The sequence below is a fragment of the Schistocerca americana genome, chromosome 4, assembly GCF_021461395.2.
Source record: "Schistocerca americana isolate TAMUIC-IGC-003095 chromosome 4, iqSchAmer2.1, whole genome shotgun sequence".
Classification (NCBI taxonomy): domain Eukaryota; kingdom Metazoa; phylum Arthropoda; class Insecta; order Orthoptera; family Acrididae; genus Schistocerca; species Schistocerca americana.
This window is the reverse complement of record NC_060122.1, coordinates 586244118-586256334: the sequence shown is the minus strand read 5'-3', so window position 1 is coordinate 586256334 and position 12217 is coordinate 586244118. Positions and strand designations below refer to the sequence as shown.

The window sequence follows — 12217 nt, the reverse complement described above, 5'->3', positions numbered from 1 at the left end:
ACATAACACTGTTGCAGAAAGTGCTTCAAAGTAAATTATTCTTACACCAGTCATACGTCTGCAATTAATGTCAAAAGAGAATTATGCATTTGCTTTATCCTTTTCTTTAAGGAAGAAAGCAAAAGACAAGTCATAAATATTTTATTGATAGCATCAATATTTGTAGCAGTAATATCACTTCAGTGTGCAATTAACAAATATTCATTTTTCCCTTTCATGAAGTCAAAAGAAATCATCGAAATCAAGACGCTGCTGTCGCAACTGCAGCAACAACAAACACGTTTGGAAGGGAAATTGGGTGTGGAGCCATCACAGTTTCCTGAAATGGTTGTGGCTGAAGAAGACTATACAAAACCTGTTGCAATAGGGCCTGGTGCTCGACCTTCTCCCTCAGAACTACAAGCTGCCATCTCCTCTCTTCAAGACAAATGTAAACTTAAAGATCATATGATAGGTGCTATGGTGGAAGAGCTGCGAGCTCGTGCCCAGAGTGGCATATGGAACGAGCTGAAAACACGAATTGCATCACCAGAATTGCCTCAGCCAGACTACACACGATCACAAGTTGTTGAGTACCTTACACCTGAAGTAAGTACCCTTTCTTAGTTGACTAAAATTTATCAAGTTATGCAATAGATGATCTCTGCTTTTTCAAAATAAGACCTTTTTTCTTGTTAGTTTCTACTCAAGAAGAGGAAGGAGTATAACTGTTTATTTGATAACAATATTATGAAAAGAACAGATTGCCACTTATCTCAAAGAGGAGTACTGAGTAGCAAACAGGCACAATGAAAAGACTGCTAAACATATGAGCTTTCAGAGAGAAAAGGCCTTAGTCAAAAATAGAAAACACACATACAATCACACATACGCAACTCACGTACATATGGCCACTGTGCCTAGCCACTGTGGTCTGAATTAGGCATTTTCATCCAGAAACTTATGTTCTGCAGTTTTTCATTGTGCCAGTCTATGACTCAGTGCCTCCTCTATTAGTGAGTAGCAGTCTATTCCTTTGGTAATACTGTTGTTGTTCCATCCTGGATTTTCCATTGTTTATATGATAAGTTAGTTAAAATTGGGAACAGACTCTCTATGTTGTAAAAAGGACATTGATATCATGGCAGAATTCTTTTTAGAGTAAACAAAAATTTAAATTGAACATTTCTCTTCTGCTAGTTAGCTATTTTTAAGTTCTATGGATTGCAATGGCAGTCTTTTGCTACAGCATGGAATAAGTCAGTTTATAATTATAGATACTGTGTCAAAGAAAAATGTGGCAATATGCTGATTATTTACATAGTTGTCTATGCAGTAATATTAAACTACTTCTCTGCCTGTCCAGTAAGTGTCCCCTGACTTGGGGTCTGGGTGACTTTTCTGAAATCTTCCCATTTCCTTAACCTTGCCAGTCATTTTCTGTCACATCTACTCCTTCCTCTTCAACCCTTCTGACAAGAGGAGGAGTTTTTGGCTCGGTAATCTTAAATTTAAATGCCCTTTTATATGTGTTCTCTTGCTGCCACTTGGTGAACAGATTTTTTTATCAACTTAATTACATCGTATTTTCAAAAATGATTATTTTCATTGATATATTTTTAGTATATTTTTGTACACTTAGTGTATAAATGGATTGCAAAGCAGTCAAAAGACTGAAAGAAGGTTCAGATCATGTAACATAAATCGCATCGAAATCACATTCTTAGAAAACTGATAAAAATAGCCAGAAAACTTGATCAGTGGTTGGTATAAAGACTGCAGCTGTTGATGAGCATAAATAAATGCTATGTAATGGTTACAAAAATATGAAAAGATCCAACATCATTTCACTATATGATCAGCAAACATTGGAACCAGTCACAATCATCACTTATCTGAGAGTATCTCTTTCACGTGTTTAAGATGTAACTACCACACAAATCTAGCCATGGCAAAGGCATGTGCTAGAATTGAGATTTATCAGAAAGTAGCTAAGGAAATGTAATTCACCTATGAAGAAAGGTTGCTTACAAAAACCTTGTTTGATTTTTCTTGAACAGTTTTATCAGTCTGGGATTGTTACTAAGTAGTATTAGTGTCAGAGATGAGGAAGATTAAAAAATGAGTTGCACACTCACTTGAAAATTTAGTTAGCATCAAAGAAATTCGAAAAAATAATACAAAATGCTACAAGAGAATCACTGAACATCATAATCATTATTTGGACTTACTCTCAGAATACTGAGAGGGACTCTTCCAATATAGGTAAAAAAAATAGTACTTTCTCCAACTTATCTTGGATAATGACCAAGTTGGAAAAATGAGATAAATTCTGGCAAACATTGGGATATTGAAAAAGGTGATTCTGAGCATTAAAGTCAAAGTTAAAATGATCAGTGTTTGCTTTTCAGTAAATCTCTTCTCCTCTCTGAATTTTTGAAACCAACAACTGTGTAATATCCAACAAAGTCTTCTCCTTTTATTTTATTTCTCTGATTATTACAGCTTTGATTTTCAACATTTTGTGTAGTAAGAGTACCTTTTTGTCATAATGATCTATTGTTTATATATCTTCTGATCCTCAATAAATTAAACGATTCCTGTATTTTTGAATTGCAACAAACTTGTACGATGTAAAAGTGAGTACAAACATCTAGTTTGATCAGTAGCTAAGCTCATACTAACAGTTTTACATTACTTTCATTCATTTGTTCTCCTTGTACATTGTTCTCTTGCATGTTCATGCCACAGTATGCCTCTGTATGACATTGGTATATCTAAGGAGCATCTGCCATGATGTAGGGATTTCTCCCGTTGAACTGCATCTGCTGCATGCTGCCCAAGGAGCAACTTTATGCCAATTTCTTAAAAAAGGAGATGCCATAAAAGTAGAAAATTATCGAGGAATCTTGCTGCTTGACATAGGTTATAAAGTCTTAACTAACCTGTCACGTAGTTGCCTGTAACCTGCTCTACAGGAGCAGAGGAGATCATAGGATCATATCAATATGGATTCATGGCAGATTGCTCAACCATAGATCACATCTTTATGCTATGACAGCTAATGGAAAAGTACTATGAATTTGATAGAGAATCACTCCTCATATTTATAGATTTCTGATAGGCCTATGACAGTATTAATCGGATGGTAGTATGGAGGATAATGCAGGAGTTAAACATCATAAGCAAATAAATCAAAGTGACTGAAGCATGTTACACAGATACAAGCTGCCAAGTATGGTTTGGAAACAAAATGTCAGAGCCTTTCGCTGTCCAACATGGTTTGAGACAAGGAGATCCTTTGTCCCCAGTGCTATTCAACATAGCATTGGAAAAGGCATGACATGAAATTGGTAATGACAGGGAGATGGATATGATTGGAACTGACACAATCTTGGCCTTTGCCGATGATGTGGTGATTATGGGAGACTCACTCAAATAGATAGTGTCTGACACCACTAGGTTCATAAAAGAGGCAAGCATTTTTGTCATTTTTCCTGTACAGTTGATGATAACTGACACAAGTTACCAATAGAGTAAAGGCATTACGGTGGGCTGTGTTCATACCTGGTTTCTTGGCGTACATTCTGATTTGAGAGTACTGTGAACCTATGCATTAGCACATTTCTTGACATATTTCCTTTCAAACATATTTGAAAAATTTACTTCAATAAAATGTAAATGAGTCGTATCATCAGAATAGCTTTTCTCTCTTCTGTTACAAAAGTTTTTACACTCCTGTTCAGAAAAAACAGAGCGCCTTGAACAACTAGAGAGTCCGTTTGCATCCACAGGACTTGTACATTAGTATGTCCTGCAGAAATGATTAGTATTTGAACGACGGTGGCTCACAGGTTTGATCAACATCGATAATCCTGGCACAACACCATCCACCAGTAAAATGTGCCTGTGGCTCTCATTATCGCAATACATCGAAGGAAATGGATCAGTGTGACTTGAGCAGATATTCAGGATGCCTTGCAGATGTATGTGCTAACCGTACTGTCAAATCAGTGAGTTTTGAAAGAGGGTGCATTATTGGTATGAGAGAATGTGATGCATTCATCTGGGAAATTGCTGCTCATGTAAGACCAAGTGTTTTGGCAATGCAACATGTGTGTGCAGAATGGCTCACAGAAGGCTGTAGAACATGACGAGATGGGTCATGTTGCCCACCCACATCACTCCCCGAGAAGATTGACAACTCATTCTAATGGAACTGCTGGACAGATCTGCGCCCTCCTTGGCTCCAGTGGAACAGTGTAATAGATCATACACTGCCAGGGGTGACAGTGCATTGCCATTTATTATGGTACAGATTACTTGTGCATTGTCCATTTTTCTGCCTACCTTTTGACGAATGTGCAGAAACATGCTAGACAGCGGTGGTGTATGGACTGGCACCAGATAGGAGTTTTCGAATGAATTCAGGTTCTGTTTGTTTGAAAACTATGGTCGCATTTTGCTTCACCACAGACAGGGAGAGCGGCATCACAGTGATAGCATTCACACAAGGTATGCAGTGCCAACTCAAGGCCTTATGGCATGAGTACAACCACAAATCACAGTTGGTGCTTGTACAGGGTACTGTGAACAGTGTGGCCTAGGTGAATGACATCCTCTGACCCACAGGCATACCTTTTTTGCACAACACTCTAGATGCCATTTTTCAGCAAGTCAGTGCGTGACTGCATGTTGCTAAATGTGATAGGATGTCAGCCTTTTGCCTGGCCTGACAGATCACCAGACTTGTCGCCAATTGAAATAGTATGGGTGATGGCGAAATGACAGGTGCAGTGCTGTGATCCAATGCTGACCATAAAACATGAACTTTGAAACCAGGTGACTGTAGCATGGATGTTTATACCATAGGACATCATTCACACCCTATATGTGTCAATGCCAGCATGCGTGGAACATTTTAGAGACAATGGCGGACCCTTTGGCTACTAGTCAGCAGGATACATGCTGAACTAAGGTGACTGAAATGCTAATCATTTGTGTAGGACATACTAATGTGTATGTCCTGTGAATATGAATGTCCTACCTTTAGTCATTTAAGTCATTCTGTGTTTTCTGAACGTGAGTGTATTGGAACGCTTAAGAGAAGTAGAAGAAACTCTGCCATTAATATCCAATGGGTAGACTGAGTAATAAAAGCAGATGGCACCAGAAAGTAAAAAATGAACTTTCTGTATCATTTTACAGTCCTAGACACTCTGAGATCGTGGCATGTCATAGAGAGCTATTTACCTATACTCAAGATTTAATCAATAAATTGCAATTTCTTGTTTTCATCATTTCTCCTTTCTGATTTTCCATCTCAGATATATCTTTGATGCTGCAGATGTCAATGTCCATGATTATCTTGCATTTCTTAGCTTGATTGTCATGCCGTGCAGTATATCCATATTTTCCATCTCAAGTGTTTCTGTAATGCTACAGACAGTCAAAATCACTGGTTTTCTTGTGTTGCTCTTGACAGATATTTTCTTGCAATATCTAGATTTTCTTTTTTTACTAGGCTTTCTGTCAATCTTTTTCATCTTAATCCTATCTGTGATGCTGTAGGTATTCAACATGCATGCTTCTCTTATGTTGTGCAGCTTTACTCACAAGAGGCATATCAGTTGACATAAAAGGTTATCTTTTGGATTTGGTTTCTTCTGTAGTTTTGATATGATGCATTCTTTCATACATATCCTACCAAATTTTATGGTTCTGTGGTTGTGAAATCAGAAAATTATGTCAGCTCTTGAATACCAGTTGTTAACCTTAAAAAATACTTCATTTCAATGAAAAAATTGTGTAACAGAAAATATCAAAATGTCCTTTTTCACTTAAGAGTGTTTACCGAAAATAAAATTCGGTATGGCATTGCTCACAAACTTGTCGTAGTTTTGAATGATCTGTCCCCTCCAGTACTGGTAGAGTTGACAGAGATGTGAAGCATTCTCAATAATAACGTAACAGACAGTTGGACCATACTTTCATAGAAAATTGAAAGTTCAAAAGCACATCTCTGAGCCAACATAACTTTTGGCTTCAACTATGAGAAGAAAACAATTTGTGAAACAATAAAGTTTGTCAAATCCTGTATCTCTCTGCTTGTGCAACCAAGAATTTGCTGAGTCCTGCATATTTGCCTTGATGTCTGAGTGTAATTGATTGGTTTAATTTACTATAAACATCAATAAGTCAAATATCACCAAATATGACAACTACCTACATGATATTTTCATATGGAAGTTACATCATAAAATACTTCTGAAAATTGGTAAATATGTTTTGTCAATAAAATATGTTGCCGAAGCATGCTCAATTCCCAAGGATTTTAGCATCTATTTTAGACTCTGAAGAACTCGTAAACTGCTGGCACAGAAGGAGGAATAGTGTGATGTGCTGTGCATGCTGAAGTGTATGGTCCAAGATTGTTACTTTGAGATTCTGTAGAAGATTCACTACAATTTATGATTTGATACAAAAGATCAGTTTTAACTGTCATTCCAACTGCTTCTAGGATTTCTTTCTCTTTGTAAATGTAATGATATGTCATTTTCTTCACAGTGCTGCAATGTTGTGTAGAACAGAATAATGAGAAAACAGTATCCGTAATATTGCAACTAAACAACCTTAACTGATGAGTGTTAAGACAACCACAGCACCTGTGGGAAAATACAATGCTGCATCTAAATGCATTCATGGTAGTGAAAGAGTTGAGTGCATGTGTGGTTTTGAAAATAATCATACTCTTCAATATGCACTGACAGTAACTCCAGTGTTAGTTGTAGAAATGGATGCAGTTTAATTTGGGGGAGAGAAAAAAAAAAAAACAGAGAATTACAGAAATAAAAAAGATATTCAATAGCTAACGCAGTGGATTCTGATGTACAGAAAAATTCTACATAACAATTTGTAATGCAGTGTGTATATCATTACAAATGTGTGTTCATAAAATTTCTTAATGTGTTAATTTCAAGTCAATGCAATTAAATTTACTAAACATGTTGTTTATTCTGTTTAATAGGCACAGTTTCCACAACTCACTCCTGGGCCTACTGGTCCATGTTCATGCTCTGGGGATTCCAAGCCCACATCAATGGCTTTGTCTCTTCCTCCTGCAAAAGAAGAACGTGCATGTGTAGCCACAGCACCATTATCTCTACAAGTACCTATTACAACATGTACTTGCCCAGGTGATTTCAAGATTGTGCGAAAAATAGGAGCTGACAGCTTGCTGCTTGGGTGGCAAGTCCCATCAACTTCTGCAAATCTTTCAGGCTATGATGTAAGTTTTATTATGTTGCAAATAGCAAAATCAAGAGATGTATTATTTTGTGCCTTACCTTCACTATATGATATTGAGTTCAGTTATTTAGAACCCAATGTTTGAAGAGGAATACTGCTGGAACAGAAATAAAAGGAAGGAAGGTTGTATTTTAATGTTTCATTGGCATTGGAAATGGAGTACTACTTCAGTTTGGCAGGGGAAAAGGAAGGAACCGACCATGGTCTTATTAAATGAATCATCTGGTTTTTCACCTTAAATAGCTTTTAGATATCAGATTAAACCTAAATTTTCATAGCTGCATGGTGTTTGAAATCAATTCATTGCAAATTTTATCTGAGTGCATGAACAGCAGTGTTGTATTGATTGGGGGGAATTGGGGAGGTGGAGGGGAGAGTGTCACATAAAGAAACTGGGAAAGACAGTTTGATTTCTCAGTTTCACATTGACTCAGACACACTAGTGTTACATGTGATCATTAGTTAAATAAAAAAGTCAGTTCTGGTATCTTGCTCACATTAAGTAATTGTAAGTTTTTTTTGACAACAGTTGCCCTTGAATTAACAGTGTTTCCACATGGAAACAAAGATGATACAAAATTTTGTGATATTTTATGAAGACTTCCTATTTTGTGTTATGAAATTAAAAATTGGTAACTGTACATGATTTATTCAATCATTAATCAAACAAAATTTTCAATTTACTTATGGTGTGTTCTTTCTGCCATATAGTTCTTGAATATGACCCTTCCAGATTTCAAGAGTTTTACAACTGTTTGTAAAATATACTCCATTGAAGTCTTTGGTTACAAACAAGTAGCTAATCAGATTGTTATATTCATCATTCATTCCAGATTATTTAAACAGTGGAAAATCTGGGATGGAATAACAGCAATGTGGGTTTGAATGGATTCCTACCCACCACACAGAGGAGGCATTGAGTGTCAGAGAGACACATTTAAAAGTAGATTAAGCTATTGAACAAAGTCCTTCATTAGATTTAGAAAAACCTGCATACATTCATAAACAAACAACTCACTCAAACACACACACACACGCACACACACACACACACACACACACACACACACACACAGACACACACACACACACATGGCAGCCACTGCCATCTCCAGGCATTGAGGCACCCATGCCTCCTCCATACCCTCATTACACATCCCAACAGAGATCGCTATTTCCTGCAGTTGGACCTCACTGCCCTGAGCTTTGATAAATAATCCTGTAGATAAACAACAAAATAGAAAAAAAATAGGGATAGACAAATCATGGTCTCTTCCCAAGCTGGAAAACATAAAGTGTGTTGGTTTGCTGCTAAATGACCCAGTTAAAACAGCAACAGATGCCAGGGCCAAAGATGTGTTTCACTCATATTATGTAAAAGCTAAAAGAATCTACAGGAAGAAGTAGAGCAGCCAAGACGGTATGTAATGTTAAGTTCATATCTGAAGATCTCAACCCATCCAAAGCGGACTGGGAACTGGTTAACCCCCTTTGCCCCAATAAAGTCTTGGAGCCCTGATGATTTTAACAAACAGTTTATTAATGTTATTGAGAATAATGTAGCTCAAATGCCAGATTTAGAAATTGATATTATAGGCAGAAGCAATTGTTGTACCTTGACCAGGTGGAGGAAAGTGCTTCCAGAGGACAAAGTAAAAATTGCAAAAAGTAGTAAACACTCTGCTAGCACAGATATATATGGCATGTCAGGTGCTGTTCTGAAGGATACTGTATCTGGTATTGCTGAACCTTTGGCTGCTGTCATTAACCAATGCCTTGAGGTGGGTACTTTTCCAGACTTCTTAAAATTGGGAAAGACAGGACCAGTGTGATTCCAACAGTCCATCAATTCTAGGTCAGCTTCTATAACACCTATACTAGCAAAAGTGATTGAAACTGTAATAAAAGAACTGCATGGTATTAATTCTTTGTGATCTAGGCAAGGAATTTGATTACATCTGTCATAAGATATTGTCAGAAAAATAAATCTTATAATGTAAAGGGTGTCTTTTTGAGACTCTGTCATCTTGCCTATGAGACAGGTAGCAGAGTGTTTGTATCAAGGGAGTGATGTCTCATGAAATGGCACTCGAACATGGGATACCATAGGGCTCTGTATTCGGCTCTCTGCGCTTTTTAATATTTGTCAACAACTTAAGTTGTGATGGTCATACCCTGCTCTTTGCAGACGATACAACATTAATGACTAAGGTTATAAATTCAGCTGAGGCACTAAAGGATGCTGAAATTTTCTCTGAAGTAGACAAAAAGTGGTCCAAAGCAAATAAACTGGAATTAAATGAAGATATAACCCAGAAAATATTATGCTGCCTTGGTGACTGTGAATCCATAGCAAACGTTGATAGTGTCAAGCTCCTGGGAATCACAGCTGATAGTAAAATGTAATTGGATAGATAAAAAAAATTACTCACTAAATAGCAGCAGGAGAACACACATATAAAAAAATGTTTCACTTATGCAAGCTTTCAGAGCCAATGTCTGCTTCTTCTTGCAGAATGGTTGAAGGGGAAGGAAGATGGGTGAAGGGAAAGGAACTGAAGAGGTTTGGGAAAAGGGGTAGAGTTGCAAAAGTTGCCCAGAACCCTGGATCAGGGGAAACTTAATGGATAGGATGAGAAGGAAAGACCAATTGACAATTGGCGAAAGACAATTGATAATAAGCTGATGTGGAGTGAACACACTGCACATGTATGTTCTAAGCTCTCAAGGGCAATTTACCTCCTCAAGAAGCTCAGATATGTGATAACAGATCAGTACTTAATCACAATGTGTGATACACTGTTTCACGGCCACATCACATATAGACTGCTGCTGTGGGGACACTCTGCTGAAAGTAAAAACATATAGTTCCTACAAAAGAAGCTTGTAAGAACAATATCTTCCACTAAAAATTTTGACCATTGTAGACCCATTTTCAAGCAGTTAAAAATAATGATAACATTTAGCCAGTATGTTCACAATTCTCTTGGCTATATAAAAGAAAATCAAGGATCCTTCCACAAGAGACTGGAGATTCATAACTACAACACACAAAATAAGGTCGACATTGATATTCTAACCTCTTGCTAAGTAAGACACTGGACAGTTTTCCCACAGCAGCGCTTGATGTTCGACTACCCACTACCAGGTGTTTGAATATTTCCACTGAGGATGTTCAGAGTTAGACTGTTGTGTGTGCTCAAACAACAGACACTATAGTCTGTAAATGAATTTTTCTCTATAAGTGGAACTGTAGAGTGATCTTCATGATACCATCACATGTGAAGCCACAAACTGGAAACATTAAACATCTGTAAATGGTTGTTTATAACCATTGTTTATAACTTCAGTGTTGTGTAATGCTTCTTGTCTGTTATCTTAGTTTTAGTAGTGGTTTTCATATATAATCAGTAAGATGTGACACAGTCTGTGTGGCCATGGCCAGTGAATGATTTTGACTTAGTAATAATAATAGTGATACATTGATATTTGATTCATTCAGTCAATTTAAATTACATGTCCTATTTTTAACAATTTTTCTAAAAATTTTTTCTGATTTTCAGACATTTTTATCAATGTACATTATACTTCTGAAAAAATATGGCATTAAAAATGTAAAGATTTAACAGTGGAGTACACAGCTATTATTAATAAACAGCTTTATTTGTTGGCAGAAGTTGGAAACCATTGAGTGAAATATATTTGCCTGGAGGACTGCATCTTCTTCAATCTCTTTTCATTATTTGGATTTCTTCACATATAGGTTCTTTAAAGTTTCAGTGCCTTGAGTCCCTTCTTTCAGTTATTAATATTCCTCCTTTAGGAACTTACTGAACTTTTGTCACCTCCTTCAGATTTAGTTCAGTCATCCATTGATAGAACTGGGGCTTTGCTTTAATACAGTAGGAGAGTCTGCCCGGCCAGGATCCAGTTTCTGCCAACTAAGGACTATGAAGGGAATGTGAACAAGTTGCAGAAATAGTGACTGTGGTTGAGGCGGAGAAGAGCCATTTTTTTATTACTTAATCCTGTGGCAACCACTTTCATACTTCATTGGTACCATCCTATCTTGCTATGTAAGTTCAATGACATGTTTTCTGTTCTCTAGATACAAGCTTGATCACACATATTTTGGTCCCTTAATGCTTAAACATTTCAGTTTACTCAACCAGATGCTGTGATCAGTAGCCTCAAAAGCTTATCTACAAGTGTTCCACGCAATGGCAATTGTCACCCTCTGTGATTAAGCCTACATTAAAAAACACAAGTTGCAGTCAATGGATCTGCTTTTATTGAAGTCCTCTTGGTTTCCTGAAAAGGTATAGAGGAATGAGTATTATTTGACTCAAGCAGAATATTTGTTAAAAAGATCAGTTTTGTGTTACATACTCTTTTTTACAGTTAAATGTTGCATTAATAGTTTTGTACATGAATTTTGGCTTTATCAGCACTGCAGTTCGGGTTGGTGTCCTTCCTACTACAGCTGGGCAAATATTCTTGATTTCTATATCAGAGTGCCATATTTCTGTAAGATAATGAGTTTCACATTTGTTGTAATGTGATTTTCTTTAATGTTTGCTTCATAAGTACCCACAGACTGTCTACTGTGCTATTCACAGCCTATGATAACGTTTTTACACAATTTTCAGCCAAGAATTGTGTGATTGACTTGGTGCTATGATACGAGGTTCCATTGTGCATGAAAAAAATCATCACCAGGAAACCATCACTCCAACGGAGGCAGGACATCTTTTCCAGAACTTTCTTGTAATGCTGTTGATCCGTTGTACCAACTACACCAAGTGATGCCATTTTCCTTGACTTCCGGAAGGCATTCGATACAGTTCCGCACTGTCGCCTGATAAACAAAGTAAGAATCTACGGAATATCAGACCAGCTGTGTGGCTGGATTGAAGAGTTTTTAGCAAAC

The 12217-nt window shown here is 37.0% G+C and overlaps 1 protein-coding gene across 1 annotated transcript; it reads left to right on the top strand.

Moving 5' to 3' along the window:
- Positions 1–216: 216 nt before the first annotated feature.
- LOC124613631 lies at positions 217–10913 on the top strand. Its single transcript, XM_047142346.1, has 3 exons — positions 217–588; positions 7007–7267; positions 10851–10913. The coding sequence occupies exons 1-3, from the start codon at positions 217–219 to the stop codon at positions 10911–10913; spliced, it is 696 nt and encodes a 231-aa protein (XP_046998302.1).
- Positions 10914–12217: the final 1304 nt, after the last annotated feature.

Excerpts from the sequence above, each read along its gene's own strand:
- LOC124613631 (XM_047142346.1), top strand. The coding sequence starts at position 217 with ATGAAGTCAAAAGAAATCATCGAAATCAAGACGCTGCTGTCGCAACTG. Across the intron at positions 589-7,006 it reads TTGAGTACCTTACACCTGAA|GCACAGTTTCCACAACTCAC; the intron begins GTAAGTACCCTT and ends TCTGTTTAATAG. Across the intron at positions 7,268-10,850 it reads CAAATCTTTCAGGCTATGAT|ACATTTTTATCAATGTACAT; the intron begins GTAAGTTTTATT and ends TCTGATTTTCAG.